General features: G+C 43.3%; 1 protein-coding gene across 2 annotated transcripts in view; it reads right to left on the reverse strand.

Moving 5' to 3' along the window:
- The window catches only part of brd7 (bromodomain containing 7), a 53555-nt gene extending 43239 nt beyond the window's left edge, over positions 1-10316 (reverse strand). Inside the window, exons 1-2 of one of the 2 annotated variants that reach the window (XM_072547333.1) lie at positions 10129-10316; positions 1365-1567 (exon numbers count right to left, since the gene is read on the reverse strand). In XM_072547333.1, the coding sequence (XP_072403434.1) occupies positions 1365-1567; positions 10129-10252 (327 nt within the window). In that variant the 5' untranslated portion in view covers positions 10253-10316. The remainder of the gene's footprint in view (positions 1-1364; positions 1568-10128) is intronic. The other variant, XM_072547334.1, reaches the window with a different exon arrangement.
- Between the last annotated feature and the right edge of the window lie 7482 nt (positions 10317-17798).

Raw genomic sequence — 17798 nt, forward strand, 5'->3', positions numbered from 1 at the left:
CCAAACTGCCTCTTTAGGATGGAATTTATTTTGAGAAGAATGGAGTGTTATTCTTCAGATTTTAAATATTGTTAGAAATGCAAAATTATTCCATTTTTTCTGTATGGGCAGAACACAGATTATATTTGACTAATGTGCAAGTTCAAAACCCAATATGTCTACATTCGATGAAATTCCAGTATACGGTAGCACTTGTTTAACAATCTTTCTTCCCACCTATCTGCTCTACCCTCCCTCCCACCTCCACCCCTGCATCCACCAATGCCTTTCCAGCTACCTTCCCCCCAGCCCCACCCCACCCCTCTATTTATTTCCTAGACCCCTCCCACTTCCACATTCCTGATGAAGGGCTTATACCCAAAATGCCGTCTCTCCTGCTGCTCAGATGCTGTGTGGACTGCTGTGCTTTTCCACTCTCCCTCCCTGCATTAACAGCTACACTAGCAACCAAAGATAATAATTTACAGTTGCCAGAAGTAATATACATTCATATTCAGGGACCATTCTCTACAAATAAAAGGTAATCTGTATATGCCTTATACTTTTATTGAACAATCCAGGAGGTTGAAGAACCTACAGTTCCCTGGTGTTTTATCCATGACAATACCTCAGCCAATTAGAGTTGATGTAGCAACCAAACAGCACCCTTTTCTCCAATATTATAGACTGTTGAGAGTGAAATTCAGAACTCTTGCATTTGTCTTTCGAAGTGCAAGGCAAGCGGATTTGGCAACTTGACTCCCTTTTCAGCAAGTCTCATCTTTATTCCTCTTTCTATGTTTTGGCATTGAATTTAAATATTTGACTTCCTTAATCAGAGTCTGCACATCTCAGGAAAGATGCTTTGATCTAAAGAGATGCATTGATTGCTTCCTTGATTCACATGTCCCAAATTCCTGTAGAGGGCACCACACTGCGTTGGCCCTTTAATTCCTACAAACCTCAGTGCAAAAGCAGAAAATTCTGTGGGCAAGTGTAACTGTAGCAAACTGCTTCTTGTTTATGCACATAAACTCAAACTCTGGTTACTTTGTTGATGATCCCGATTTCATCAATTCAACAGTGTGGCATTATACAGCCGGTTCTGCTAAAATGTGTGCTTCTTCGACGCAAATTGGCTTTAAAGTGATTGAAGAATTTAGACTGTTATTTTTAGAATGCAAACTTTCCTTACCTGTATCGGCTATAATACAATTCCGGCCCCATTAGTTTAAATGGCGTGGCTATTGCACAATTTTCTTATAATACAAGATCACACGAGAATGGAACTATCATGTTACATCAGAGCAGAGTGAGTACACTGCTTTTCACATTCTTAGTTTGCTTCTATCAAATTGTATATTTGCATATGTTGAACCTCATACCTTTCTTCTTTTTCGTTCATCTGGAGTTGTACGTTTCTCTTTTTCAGTTTTCTTTTTCTTCTTTTTCTTTTTCTCCTTGTGTTTGTCGTGATCACATTTGTCTTCAATCAAACTGGACTCATGCCCTAAACTTGCTGTCGACAATTCTGTTATTTCACTACCACCTACTTTCAGCACCAGCTTTAGAGGTTTATCAGTATATTCTGTAAAACAGAAGAATAACTTGCTGTAGTGTCTGATTGTACGCATTACACACTTTGAAGGAAGGTCTCATTAGAAAAGTTAGAATTTGAGTAAGAAGAATCAAATTAAGAGAGTTAACCTATTTTTTAAATCAACTTGTGCAGAAACGTTATTACACACCTCTGCACCAGGTGGGACTTAAGCCTGGGCTTCCCGGTCTAGGGGTAGGGACACTACCACTGTGCCTCAAGACTTAATTTTTTAATACCATTTCAAGGTGGACAGACTCTTACTCAGTTTCACTGTGCTGGGTGAAACATTACAATTCAGAAAAACCCAAGTATTTGTGACTGAGAGTTGATTAACAAATTACAATTATGCATATACAAACAAATATACTGAAGTGAACTACAGTACAATATCATTCAGTAAAATCACTTCAGAACAACATTCCAATCATCAGACTACCAGAAACTGAACATATGATTAAAGATGCACATCAGGTACCTCTGCAAGTTTTAATGAGTTAAAGTTAGAGACTTGGGACAGTTCCACAGTGCTTGCTTGTGTCATTATCTGGGAAATATTAGATAAATTAAAACAGTCTATCAATTTGGTGATGGCACAATTGATTCGACAATTACCCAGCTACCCCACCCCCACCGAACCTGACCTGACCTGACTACTCACCTCCCCCTCAATAGATTTGACTAATCCCTCAAACTGACTACCCAGTCACCCACTTCACCAACCCAACTACCCAGTCACCTGCCTTACCAACCTACCTTCTCACCCATCCAACCCAATTCCTGATTCACTCATTCATTCATCCACATTGAAAGATTGGTCCTTTAAAGTTAATAAGTGCAGTTAGTGCAACAAAAAGGGATGTCCCCTATCTTCTCCCAACTTTACATCACTCGATGGACAACTGAATTGCATATTTCTATGACAACTGGGATCAGAAGATCAACAAGGAAGTGACAGCAGCACTGAACGGAGAAAAATCGATAAGCAGAGAGCAGATGACCACTGCAGCGGTTTAGAAGATTTAAGTCACATTCTGAGAGATTTACAATCAATGGCAGCTTGTTGTACAGTATTAATTTTCCGAGACCAATCCTGTACACAATCACACCCCAAAGCTCATTCCTCTCCAGGAGGGACAGGATTAAGCAAACCCAAAATGTATTATTTAACATAAATGCAAAGCCAATGAGATACTAAATAGCAAAGATAAGATTTTCAGCCTCTTCACCTTGATATCAGATAAAAACTTTATCCAGTGAGAATTTAGGGGACTGGGGAGGACAAGAATTTTGCTGCAAAGCAGAGGAAATTCACCCTAGACTGCTAATAGCTAACTAATCAAAAGGAAGATCAGCAAGTTGGCCAAAGATTCCCACCTGGATAGAGTAAGTGATCTAGGAAACTTTGGAGATCAGTGTTTTGCAGCTCCTGTGAGTAAATTAATAATCAAACAATATATATGGAAGAAACTGCTTGCAGTAAACACGATTGTTCAGTGACAACACTGAATCTTTTTAAAGTAAACAGGGGTGACCAATATATAGGACATTAGTGACAGGGCACAAGCTGCAACTTTATAGAAGTGAAACAGCCGAAAGCACTCCACTGGAGTGCAACAAAAACTGACACAGCCAAAGGAAATATTAGGACAATGGTCCAACACATGGTCAAAGTGATTGGCAATAAGTACTTACTTATAGGAGAAGAAGTGGAGAATACCAGTTGGGGGATGGAAATTTCAGTATTTTTGGCCTAGACAGCTGAAGAGACACCTATCAATATTGGGTCAAAGGGAGTGGAAGATAGACAAGAGGTAAGCGCTGGAGGAATACAGATACCCCAGAGGGAGGCAATGTTGGAAGAGGTGATAGGGAAATTTTCAATTTTAGGCTGTACTAAACCAGTAGCCAATGTTGGTCAGTGAGCAGAGATGATGGGTGAAGAGGACTTGGTGAAGTTAAGATATGGACATCAAACTGCTAGAAGGTGGAAGCTGGGAACTTGGTTAGGAGATGACTGGAATTATCAATTTAGAAGTAACATTAAGCATGGCTGAGGGTTTCAACAGCAAATGGGCTAAGGCAGGAATGGAGAAAGACATTATGGAAATAAAGCAACATTTCTTGGCAATGGAGAAGATATAGGGTTAGAATCTAAGCTTAGAGTTACGTAGGACACTGAAGTTACAAACTGGTTCAGCTTCAGACAGTGCACAAGAAAGAAATCAATAAATCTAGTGCCTATTGTGGAGCACAAGGCCATCTAACTTAAAATATTCCATTCATGTAAACTGCTGTCTGATGTAAGAACTTAAATAGGCCATTCAACCCATCAAGATTGCTGTACTATGCAATGAGATCATGGCTAATCAGCTAATCTTCAGCTCCATTTTCCTGTTTTTTTCCCACAATTCTTCAGACTCTTAATAATTAAGTATCTGTTAATCTTAGTCTTGAATAAAATTAACAACACTGCCACTACAGCCTCCTGTGGTAAAGAATTCTATACTCTCAGAAAGAAGAACTTCCTTCTCATCTGTCTTAAACTGGCAAGTCCTTACTCTGAGATTATGCTCTCTGATCTGGGAGTCTCCCACAAAGTGAAAGATCTTTCTGCATTAATCCGGTCATGTCCGCTAAGAATCTTACATGTTTCAACAAGGTGACCTCTTATTCTTCTAAACTCCAATGAATACAGGCCAATCTACTCAACCTCTCTTCATAAGACTCTCTTCCATGCCTAATGAATTTCCTTTGGACCAGCTCCAATATCTATCTTTAGATAAAGGGATCAAAGTTGTTTACAGTATCTCAGCTACATTCTGACTAGTACCTTTTACTTTTAGCAAGGCCACCCTATTTTTATACTGCATTCCCTTTGAAATAATGGCCAATGTTCCATCTTCCTTCCCTATTTCATGCTGAATGTTTGATTGCACAGTTTTTTTGAGATTTATGCATGTCGGCTCCCAAATGCCTCTGTGCTGTAGATTTCTGCAGTCTTTCCCCATTTAAATAATATTTAGCTCCTCTATTCTTCCTGCCCTTCCTGCCAAAGTGCATAACCTCACGTTTTTCCATATTACAGTCCAAATGCTAAGTTTCTGCCTACTTACTTAACCTGAAAACTGTGTTGCTGGAAAAGCGCAGCAGGTCAGGCATCATCAAAGGAGCAGGAGAATCGACGTTTCGGGCATAAGCCCGAGGAAGGGCTTATGCCCAAAACGTCGATTCTCCTGCTCCTTTGAAGCTGCCTGACCTGTTGCGCTTTTCGAGCAACACATTTTTCAGATCTGATCTCCAGCATCTGCAGTCCTCACTTTCTCCTACTTACTTAACCTGTCCATAGCTACCATTTTTGTCTCCTTCTCTTTTCAAATAAAGATATTACATTGGCAGTTTTCCAACCTTTTGGGACATTTCCAGAATCCAAAGATGATTTGAAGATTACTATCAGTACCTTCACTATCTTTGTAGCTACTTCTAGTAACATGTGAAGATGCTTCCCAGCAGGTGTAGAGAATTTATTGGTCTTTAGTTCCAATGCTTTCCCTCGTACTTCTTTTTCCATAGTGAATCATTGTAGTTATTTCCTCTCCTCCTTTTGTCCCCCGATTTAATATTTTTGGAATGCTATTAATGTCTTCTACTATGAAGATTGTTGCAAAGTACTTATACAACTTCTCTGCCATTTCCCTCATTCCTCATTATGTCCTTAGCCTCATTCTCTGAGAGGCCGACATTAACTTTGGCCTCTCTCATCCTCTTTAGGTATTTCAAGAAGCTCTTGCTGTCAACTTTGATATTTCTTGTAAGTTTACCCTCAAAGGTTATCTTCCTTTTTTTTGGTAGTCATAGAGATGTACAGCATGGAATCAGACCCTTCAGTCCAACCCATCCATGCCGACCAGATATCCCAACCCAATCTAGTCCCACCTGCCAGCACCCGGCCCATATCCCTCCAAACCCTTCCTATTCATATACCCATCCAAATGCCTTTTAAATGTTGCAATTGTACCAGCCTCTACCACTTCCTCTGGCAGCTCATTCCATACACGTACCACCCTCTGTATGAAAAAGGTACCCTTAGGTCTCTTTTATATCTTTCCCCTCTCACCCTAAACCTATGCCCCCTAGTTCAGGATTCCCCGACCCCAGGGAAAAGACTTTGTCTATTTATCCTATCCATGCCCCTCATAATTTTGTAAATCTCTACACGGTCACCTTTCAACCTCTGACGCTCCAGGGAAAACAGCCCCAGCCTGTTCAGCCTTTTCCCATAGCTCAATTCCTCCAACCCTGGCAAAATCCTTCTAAATCTTTTCTGAACCCTTTCAAGTTTCACAACATTTTTCCAATAGGAAGGAGACCAGAACTGCATGCAATATCCCAAGTGGCCTAATTAATGTCCTGTACAGCCGCAACATGACCTCCCAACTCCTGTACTCAATACTTGACCAATAAAGGAAAGCATACTAAATGGCTTCTTCATGATCCTATCTACCTGCGACTACACTTTCAAGGAGCTATGAACCTGCACTCCAAGATCTCCTTGTTCAGCAACACTCCCTAAGACTTTACCATTAAGTGTATAAGTCCTGCTAATATTTGCTGTCCCAAAATGCAGCACCTCGCATTTATTTGAATTAAACTCCATCTGCCACGTCACAGCCCATTGGCCCATCTGCTCAAGATTCCATTGTAATCTGAGGTAACTTCCTTCGCTGACTACTACATCTCCAATTTTGGTGTCACCTGCAAACTTACTAACTGTACCTCTTATGCTCGCATCCAAATCATTTATGTAAATAACAAAAAGTAGAGGACCCAGCACCGATCCTTATGGCACTCCACTGGTCACAGGCCTCCAGTCTGAAAAACAACCCTCCACCACCCCCCCTCTGTCTTTTATCTTTCAGCCAGTTCTATATCCAAATGGCTTGTTCTCCCTGTATTCTGAGAGATCTAACCTTGCTAATCAGTCTCCCATGAGGAATCTTGACAAATGCCTTACTGAAGTCCACATAGATCACATCTACCCCTCTGCCCTCATCAATCCTCTTTGTTACTTCCTCAAAAAACTCAAATCAAGTTTGTGAGACATGATTTCCCACGAACAAAGCCATGTTGACTATCCCTAATTAGTCCTTGCCTTTCCAAATACATGTAAATCCTGTATCTCAGGATTCCCTCCAGTAACTTGCCCACCACCAACATCAGGCTCACTGGTCTATAATTCCCTTTGTTAGTTTTTAAAACTTGCCCAATACTCTGGCTTACCACTAATCTTTGCTGCATTTTATGTTTTTCTTTTAATTTCATGCGATCTTCAACTTCCCTGGTTAAACATGGTTGGCTTGTCTCCTTTCCAGAATCCTTCTTCCTCCTAAGGATATATCTTTGTTGTTTAAAAATAAAAGTTTATGGCTCACACATATGCCACTGTTCCTCAAACATCTTTGCTGTTATTCTCCTTTACTGGTCCACTCCAGCTACCTCTGCCCCTCACTCCTTTGTATCTAACCATATTTACGTTTAACAGAGTTCTTTCCAACCTAAGCTTCTCCCTTTCAAACTGAATGCTAAATTCTAAGATGTTCTCGTCACTGTTTCCAAGGGGATCTTTTACTGTGAGATCATTAACTAAACCTGCCTCATTACAGAACCAAATCAGTCTGATCCCTGTTTGAATCTGCAGCATTTCCTTCAGGAAAACTGTCCCAAATACACTCTTATGAATTTGTCTTTTTGGTTACCTTGCCAATCTGACTACTTCAAACATGAAGATTAAATTCACCCAATGTTTAATATGCTGCCTTCTTTACATGCCCTCATTAATCGCCTGGTTTATTTTCTGTACCATCACAAAGCTACTGTTTGGGGCCTACTAATGTCTTTTTTTTAATCTCTTGCCTCCATTGATAAGGACTTACTGTGTTTTTTTGTGTTTGCACACACTGTCCCTTCCTGTCCCAATCTGCATGTCACTATCCAAATAGTTACGGTATAACGTTGCCATATCTTCTTGCTTTGTAAGCCTACACTTTCGTATCAAACTGTGCTCCCCACCCATTAGTTGAAAGCCTTATCTACAGCCCTAATTATTTGATTCACTGGTCCCAGCAGAGCTCAAATCAGGCCCATTAGACTGGAACTACTCCCTTCTACTCTAGTTTTGGTGCCAGTGCCCACAAACTGAAACTTAGGCTACCCACACCAATCTTTGAGTAATGCAATTGAACCTACTTCACTAATAGGGGCTGAAGGTCTGGGCCTGCATCCTAGCTACCTGACAAAGGAGCAGCGTCTGAGAGCGTGTACTTTCAAATAAGCCTATTGGAATATAACCTGGTGGTGCGTGATTTTTAACTGCATCCTGTCATTACTCCCATTTGGTTCAAGATACCTCTGCAAATTAGTATCCTAATGGTTGGAGTGGACTGAGTCAGAGAAGCAACAGTATCGAATGGCGACGAAACAGACTACAGATGGGAGGTGGAAGACCTGGAGAAATGGTGCACTGAGAACAACCTCGCTCTCAATGCCAGCAAAACCAAGGAACTCATTTTTGACTTTCAGCAGGATGTTACTGATGCCCGCTACACATTAACAACACAGAGGTGGAACAAGTGGGCAGTGTCAAGCTCCTGGGAGTGGTTGTCCACAAAAAGCTTTCTTGGACTCCGTGTGGACGCATTAGTTACAAAGGCCCAACAACATCTCTTCTTCCTCAGGCAGCTGAGGAAATTTGACATGATGGCAAATACCCTTGCCAATTTTTATAGGTGCGCCATCGAGAGCATTCTGTCTGGATGTATCACTACTTGGTATGACAACTGAACCACTCAAGATCGGAGACGGCTACAGGGAGTGGTGAACTCGGTCCGGACAATCACAAAGGCCAACCTCCCATCTACAGAATCCATCTACCAGGCCCGCTGTCAAGGAAGGGCTGTCAGCATTCTTAAAGATCCATCTCACCTTGACAATGTTTTTCTACAACCTGTACCATCGGGGAGAAGCTGCAGAAGCCTGAACACACACACACACACACACACACACACACACACACACTAGTCGTTTCGCAACAGTTTCTACCCTACTGTTGGTAGAATACCTAATGGACTCACAAACACTTAACATTGTTTTGGTTTTTGCCGCTGTTTACCTATTATTTACTATCAATGCTACTTAACTCTGCGGTCTGCCTGTATTGCTCGCAAGACAAAGCTTTTCACTGTGCCTTGGCACACGGGACGATAAATTCAATTCAATAAGCTACAAATAACAGTGCTGACAGATTGGGCAGTGTCTGTGGCCTTTCTTCTAATGTCCCTGGTACAGATTTTCATCTCGAAACCTGAGCTATTGCCAATCAACACTTGAAACTGGCTTGTTTTATGCTGTGTGTTCCCACAGACTGTATGTCCAAGTCAATGAATGGAGATGACTTGCATGCACTCTCTCAGTATCTGCAGCTGACCAGAGAATTCCCCCACTCGCAGTTTTGCGCCACTAAACATGTTCTGCCGAAGGGTCACTGGACTCGAAGAGATAACTCAAATTTGTCTCTTCATTAAATGCTACCAGAGCTGCTGAGTTTCTCCAGCACCTTCTGTTTATATATGTAAGGAAGGATGTTACAATGTACCACAAGCCTCCTTTCAGTGATCCCTGCTGACAGAACCCGGAGACATCGCACAGGGTTCTATTCTGGAACGAGGTGTATCCTTTCAGACTGTTAAAACAAAATCGCAACAAATTCCGACTTCAACTCTGCCCCAACCCGAGAAGGAACACCCAGCAGCAAAAGCAAGTGGTTACTGGAGGCCCGGGGAGGAAGAGAGAGAGAGAGAGTTAGTAATTTTTGAGAGAGCATAAATCATGCTGCCCTCACTCCTTTTGTAATTGACCATATTTAAGCTTAGCAGAACCCTTTCCAAAATAAGCTTCTCCCGTTCAAACTGAAAGCTAAATTCTAACATTGTTTAAAAAAAATCACACAACGCCAGGTGACAATCCAACAGGTTTATTTGGAAGCTAGTGCGTCCAAATAAACCTGTTGGACTATAACCTAGTGTTGTGTGATTTTTAAAAAAAACATTATCCACCCCAATCCAACACCGGAGTGTCCAAATCAAATTCTAACATGCTCTGGTCACTGTTTCCTAGTGTTTAACTCTGAGATCATTAACTAAACCTGCCTCATTACCGATCACCAGAACCAAAACAGCCTGATGCCTGTTTGGAGAAAGGACTGCCAGCAGATTCTGTGCTGGGTCCCGCTCTTCCCCCCCCCCCCCCGGGCACCACAACACTTCGGGCAAAAACACGCACCGAGGCGCCATCGCCCTCTCAACACTCGGACCTCCCGGTTGGTGCAAGGCCAGCTCAGAGCAGATAAACACCGTCCCACCCCCGCACCGTTTCCCCGCAGTGGCAGGGCCGCAATTGGGGACTAGGCCCAGCTCTGGAGCCGGGGGATCAGCTGCGGGAGAGTGGCCTGAGCAGAGATGCCGTGGGGTGCGGGGTGAAGGGAGAGCCGCTCTTACCCTCCGCTGCGTGCTTGTCCGCCTTGTGCTTCTTGTGTTTCCTCCCCATTGGCGGGCGGCTCTGACACGGACAATGCAGACGGCGACAGCCCCGAGCCCCAGGCAGGCGCCGGGTGTCTGTCATCCGGCAGGAGCAGCAAACGAGCACAGACACATCGATTCAGCAGGCACGGGCACCCAGAGCAACAGGCGTATCGATCAGTCAACCCTCAATGGGCTGAGTGAGCTCCCTCCACCTCCAACCTCAACTCGCTGCAGCTCACACAGCTAAATGAGAAGGTTGAATTACAGTGGGGAGTGACTGAATAATGTCAACCGATGAGGGTTTATTTTCACAATATGCAGCAAAAGTAAAAATGGTTCTACTTAAGACCTCTGGTGCAAACTTGGACCAAGACATTGGTGAGAAAAATGTATTACCACATTGTCAATTTGTGACACACATGCTACTTTTGCTGTGACAAAACCAGAAATTGCTGGAAAAGCTCAGCGTATCTGGTGAGATGTCAGACTTAGTGGAAGGGTAACTAGACCCAAAATGTTAACTCTGATTTCTCTCCACAGGTACTGCCAGACCTGCTGAGCTTTTCCAGCATTTTCTGCTTTTGTTGCTGATTTACAGCATCTACAGTTTTTTCAGTTTATACTAGCTTTCACTTAGAAGTAATTACTGTTAAAGCACATTATATGAAAGATGATGTTCAAAGGGTGAAGCTGAAATTTTGTTCAAATTTTGTGCTGAAAATTTTCAGAGCTGAAGGAGGGCCAGTGACAGTGAGAAACAGTAAGGAAGAATTACAGCTGCAGACTGCAATTGAATTAGTGGGTGAGTCTGGATGACTGGATTTTCTGGAACCTAATGATATAGAAAGAAAAAGAAATGAAACATGAGACAGAATTGGAATTTCTTCTAGTCTCAATGGCAAAATAATGAGGTAACCTACAGAATTAAATAAGAAGCCTGGTCAAATAAGAGTAGCAACTGTGCTATCAATGCTGAAGAAAGAAGGAACAAAGAGGATTGATGAGGGCAGAACAGTAGACATGATCTATGTGGATTTAAGCAAGGCATTCGACAAGGTTTCCCATGGGAGACTGGTTAGCAAAGTTAGATCTCATGGAATACAGGGAGAACTAGCCATTTGGATACAGAACTGGCTCAAAGGTAGAATAAATAAGGTGGTGGTGGAAGGTTGTTTTTCAGACTGGAGGTCTGTGACCGGTGGAATGCCACAAGGATCAGTGCTGGGTCCACTACTTTTCATCATTTATATAAATGATTTGGTTGTGAGCATAAGAGGTATAGTTAGTAAGTTTGCAGATGACACCAAAATTGGAGGTGTAGTGGTCAGCAAAGAAGGTTATCTCAGATTACAGCGGGATCTTGATCAGATGGGCCAATGGGCTGAGAAGTGGCAGATGGAATGTAATTTAGATAAATGTGATGTGCTGCATTTTGGGAAAGCAAATCTTAGCAGGACTTACACACTTAATGGTAAAGTCTTGGGGAGTGTTGCTGAACAAAGAGACCTTATCATGCAAGTTCATAGCTCCTTGAAAGTGGAGCCACAGGTAGATAGGATAGTGAAGAAGGCTTTTGGTATACATTCCTTTATTGGACAGAGTATTGAGTACAGGAGTTGGGAGGTAATGTTGCGGCTACACAGGACATTGGTTAGGCCACTGTTGGAATATTGCATGCAGTTCTGGTCTCCTTCCTATTGGAAAGATGTTGTAAAACTTGAAAGTGTTCAGAAAAAATTTGCAAGGATGTTGCCAGGGTTGGAGGATTTGAGCTATAGGGAGAGGTTGAATAGGCTAGGGCTGCTTTCCCTGGACCGTTGGAGGCTGAGGGGTGACCTTATAGAGGTTTACAAAATCATGAGGGGCATGGATAGGATAAATAGACAAGGTCTTTTCCCTGGGGTGGGGGGAGTTGAGAACTAGAGGGCATAGGTTTAGGGTGAGAGAGGAAAGATGTAAAAGTGACCCAAGGGGCAATTTTTTTTACGCAGAGGGTGGTATGTGTATGGAATGAGCTACCAGAGGAAGTGGTGGAGGCTGGTATAACTGCAACATTTAAAAGGCATCTGGATGGGTATATGAATAGGAAGGGTTTGGAGGGATATGGGCCGGGGGCTGGCAGGTGGAACTAGATTGGGTTGGGATATCTGGTCAGCATGGATGGGTTGGACTGAAGGGTCTGTTTCCATGTTGTACATCTCTATGACTCTATACTGAAACTTGAAATTCAACTTAGCACTCACTCCAAAGAAACAACAGTCTGGGGAACATTTGAAGCCCTTGAAGAATGGCACGTGTTTAACATCAGAGCTGAGGGGGAGAGGGAGAACATTGATTCAATTTGTGATAGTAAAGTATTAACACATCCATTTGAAAGATGATTGTTTTCAGCTTGAGATCCCATTGTGACAGAACATTTGCTGGAAGAGGAGACATTTATTCTCAACAAAGCTGTCAACATGTGCAGAACCTCTTTCGTAAAAACCATCAGCTGGAGAGTATTAATGAAAAAACAGACATGGCTTTGCAATATACTGGGAGCTATTCCATTCTGAGGTTCTGCACATGCCACGTGATGTGCCAGTGCATTGACTTCTGGTTCCATAACAAAATAAAACAGACAGACTTTAGATTGTCCATGCAGAAGGAATAAATTAAGGGAACATAGGTCATGCAACCCTCTGAGAGCAAAGCTTTATCTTTCTCTGTCTTAAAAAGCTGACCCCTAATTTTTTTTTAAAAGTGCCCCGCTACTTCTGTATTGACCCAGAAGAGGAAACATCCTTTTCTCATCCACCTTCAGGATCTTATACACTTCAATCAAGTCACCCATCACACTTCTAAACTCCAGTGAAGCAAGCCCTGTCTGTCCAACCCATCCTCACAAACACCCTGTTCCTTCCAGGATTCAGGGTAGTAAACCTTCTCAGAACCTTCTCCAATGCATTTACATGTGGAGAGATGATGGCAGAGTGGTAATGTCTAGGTAATCCAAAACAAAGGCTCAAGTGCTCTGGAGGCGTGGCAGATAATGAAATTTGAATTCAATTAAAAAGGTTGGAATTAAAAGTTGGCCTAGTCAGCCACTCATTTCCAGGGCAGATAGGGCTGTGCAATAAATGCTGAATGAACTTATAACGCCTATATCCCATGAATGAATACTCAAACAAAAGACCAAAATGGCATGCAGTAGTTGAGATGTGGTCCCACAAATGCTCTCAATAACTGAAGCATAACATCCTTGTTTTAAAACAAACACAGAAATTGCTGGGAACACTCAGCAGGTCTGACAGCCTCTATGGAGAAAACACAGAGTTATCATTTTGGGGCTAGTGACCCTTCTTCCTAGCAAGGTTTGTGTTTGTTGTTGAATTCTAGCAACCGCAGTTCTTTGGGATTTTTTTATCCCTACTTTTATATTCAATTCTTCTCGTATCAAAGGATAGCATTCCATTCTTCTTTTTGATTACATGCTGTACCTGCATACATATCTTTTGTGTGTCTTGACTGAAACATCTAAATCCTTCTGCACTTTGAATTCTATAGTCATTCTCTATTTAAGTAATATTCTACTTTTTCATTCTGCAGAGACTATATCTTTTTATTTCTCTGTATTTTTGATTGTGGACTGAAATGACCCAAAGATTGCTGATGGATTATTAAATGTTTTGAAAGCAAGTAACCTGACATTACATAGTTTTATATAACTGTTGGTTCAAGTATTAGTAAGGGAAGATGCAGACAAATTGGAGCCACAGTATGTACAAATAAAAATTCAGCCAGCACCAAGAAGCTGATTGGTCTGTGGATTAGTGACCAGTTATCAATGACAAATCCCTCTGCCTGCCAACAACTATTGGTTTTTAGGTAGCTAAACTGCTCGGGGTTGTCAAAAAGACTGAGAGAAGCCATCCAATCTCCACCCTCAGGAGCAATGTTTGTTCCCTGCAGTAAAAGCTACTTTCAGCCTGAAGGAAACCAATTTATTTTTCCTTCAGCAGTTGCTGTAATGTTGTGACTTTTAAGTGATAAGTCTGAGACCTTTTATTAGTGTGAATCAGCCACCCTGTGCCTCTTGCAAACCAATGAAGGCATCAAGAAAGTAAGACCAAGAACAGTGTTATGATGAGAACAAGAAACATTTCAACATTTCTCTGTGAACAGAGACCACTGAATTGCTTTCTCAGTTTTCCCTCTGTCCATAGTATTCATATCTTTTTCTGTCTGTGTCTGTATGTGTGCTTTTGGACAGAAATTGGGTATTTCTGGCTTGGCCAGTTTCTATTACCTAGCCCAAGTTGCACTTGACAAGGTGGTTTTGAACTGCTTTATTGCACTTCTGCACTCCATTTGGTGGATTTAGACCCACAGTGCCATTAGGGAGAGAGTTCCAGAATTTTGTCTAGCTACAGTGAAGGAATGGCAGTGGTATATTTCCATGTCAGGATGGTGTGTGGTTTGGGAGGGGAAGTTGCAGATGATGGTTTTCCACATATCTGTTGTCCATTGCCTTCAGATGGTAGTGTTTGTGGATTTGGAAAGTGCTACTTAAGGAGCTTAGCGAATTTCTGCAGTGCATCTTGTAAGTGGTACATGTTGCTGTGACTGAGCGTCAATAGTGGAGGGACCATATGTTTGTGGATTTGATGCCAATCCAGCAGGCTTCATTGTCCTAGATGATGTCAAGTTTCATGAGTATTCTTGGAGCTGCAGTCCTCCAGCCAAGTGGGGAACATTCTAAAACATTCCTGATGTGTGCCTTATAAATGGCAGAGGCAATGAAGGTGGTAAAAGCAGGGCAGTGGTAGTCTGGAGAACGGACCTCTATACCACAGAGGCCAAACACCAACTCCCCAACATCATGTCCTACTTCCCCCCTGACCATGACCCCACCATGACCCATCAGGCCAAAATCACTTACACTGTCCATGCCCTCATTGACTCTGGTGATCTCCCCTCCAGTACCTCCAATCTCAGATTCCCCAGCCCTGCACTACCCGGTTCTACCTGCTCCCTAAGATCCACAAGCCCAACTACTCCAGCTAACCTGTCATTTCGGCATGCTCCTGTCCGAATGAACTCACATCGTCCTACCTTGACTCCATCCTCTCCTCCTGGTTTAGGTACTTCCCATCTACATCCACAACACCAACCACATCCTCCATCTCTTCGGTAACGTCCAGTTCCCCGGTCCCCAGCAGTTTATCTTCATTATGAACGTGCAGTCCTTATACACACCCATACCCCACAAGGATGGCCTTCAGGCCCTCAGCTCCTTCCTCTCCAACACACCCATCCAGTCCCTCTCCACAAATACCCTTCTCCACCTTGCCAAACTAGACTTCATCCTTAATAACATTTCCTTTAAGTCCTCCCATTTCCCCTAAATCTCGGGATGGCCATGGGCCCTGGATGGGACATGGCTATGCCTGCCTCTTTGTCGGCTACATTAAATATCCCCTCTTCAGCACCTACATAAGCACTGTGCCCCAACTCTTCCATCATTACATCACTGACTGCATCGGTGCAGCGTCCTACACCCAGGTTGAACTGCAGCAAATCATCGACTTCGCCCACAACTTGCATCCCACCCTCAAATTCACTTGGTCCATCTCAGACACCTCCCTCCCCTTTCTTGACATTTCCATTTCCATCTCTGGTGACAGTCTCCAGACAGACGTTTAGTACAAACCCAGAGACTCTCACAACTGCCTGCACTACACCTCTTCCCACCCAGTATCCTGTAAGAACTTCATCCTATTCTCCCAAATACTCTGCCCTCTCAAGCATCCCAGATTTCCACCTATTTCGATCAATGTGATTGTCCCCCTCTGTCATCCAGACGGCCCTTCACCGCACCACTTCCATTCCCCATTCCACTGCTCTAACCCACCCCCCAAATACAATAAAGACAGGGTCCCCCTTTGCCCTCACCTACCATGCCACTAGTCTCCGCATCCAAATAATCATCCTTAAACACTTTCACCAACTCCAACTAGACCCCACCACCAAGAACATCTTTCCCTCCTCAGCCTTCCCTGCCTTCGCAAGAACCGTTACCATCGACAGTCCTTGGTTGGCGCTATTCTCTCCACCAACGCCTCTATGGCTCCTCCAAACCCCCAACCACCAGGTACCTTCCCCTGCGACCAGAAAAGATGCAAAACCTGTCGGTACACCACCCCCCTCACCTCCATCCAGGGCCCAAACAGTCCTTCCAGGTGAGACAGAGGTTCACCTGCCTCTCTTCCAACATAGTTTATTGTATCCAGTGCTGCCGATGTGGTCTTCTCTACATTGGGGAGACGAAACATAAACTCAGTGCACGTTTTACTGAGCATCTCAGTCGGGCACGCAGAGGCCGACTGGACCACCCAGTCACCACCCATTTTAATTCACCTTCCCACTCCCTTGCTGACGTGACCATTCTTGGCCTCCTCCATTGCCACAACGAGTCAACAACAAATTGGAGGAACAACACCTCACCTTTCACCTGGGCAGTCTACAGCTTGGAGGGCTCAACATTGAACTCTCCAATTTCAAATAACCCTCCTCCCCATCACCCAGCTCCCTATCCAGCCTCTTCCCCCCTCCCTCCCTTCCAATCTTCCCATCAACCCTTCCTTCCAGCTACCAACCGGATTCACTCCTCGCACCAACCAACCAGGTTGTACCCTCTGCCTGTGTTTGCTTATCCCACTTCACCACTCTGCCCTCCACCCCCCCTTATCTGCAGCTCCCCTTACATTCTTCCCCCATTCCTGAAGAATAGTTATACCTGAAATGTTGACTTCTCCACCTCCTGATGCTGCCTGGTTTGCTGTGTTCTTCCAGTCTCCTGCTTGTCTGCATTAAACATGGCAGAGAGGCTTTGGGGAATCTGGAGGTGAGTTATTCACAGTACAATTCCCAGCCTCTGATCTGTTTTTGTAGCCAAAATACTAATATGGCTGTTAGTTCGGTTTCTAGTTCATGGTAACTTTCAGGATGTTGATAGTGGAGGATTCAGATATGGTGATGCCATTGAATGACAAGGGGTGATGGTTAGATTCTTTTTATTGGAGATGGGCTGTTTTCCCTGGAGCATCGGAGGCTTAAGGGTGACCTTATAGAGGTTTACAAAATTATGAGGGGCATGGATAGGATAAATAGACAAAATTTTTTCCCTGGGGTTGGGCAGTCCAGAACTAGAGGGCATAGGTTTAGGGTGAGAGGGGAAAGATATAAAAGAGACCTAAGGGGCAACTTTTTCATGCAGAGGGTGGTACATGTATGGAATGAGCTGCCAGAGGAAGTGGTAGAGTCTGGGTGGGTTACTCTTTGGAGGGTCGGTGTGGACTTGTTGGGCCGAAGGGCCTGTTTCCAACTGTAGGGAATGTAATCTAATCTAGTCAGAGAGCGGAATCGAACCTAGCTCCCTGGTGCTGTGAGGCAGCAATGCTAACCACTGAGCTTCCAATCTTAAGAAATGAGATGAGAATAATTAATGTATAAAATTGTCGTGTTTCCAAATATTCATCCTAGAAATAATCTCCAAAAGTAATTTGATAAATTATTTTCTTTATTAAAATTAGCAAGGAGGAGTTTTGTACTGCATTGGGTAGTATCCCAGCCTCTGACCCAGATCCACTGCAGGACCTGATAAC

This window comes from Chiloscyllium punctatum, chromosome 26 (assembly GCF_047496795.1).
Source record: "Chiloscyllium punctatum isolate Juve2018m chromosome 26, sChiPun1.3, whole genome shotgun sequence".
Classification (NCBI taxonomy): Eukaryota; Metazoa; Chordata; class Chondrichthyes; order Orectolobiformes; family Hemiscylliidae; genus Chiloscyllium; species Chiloscyllium punctatum.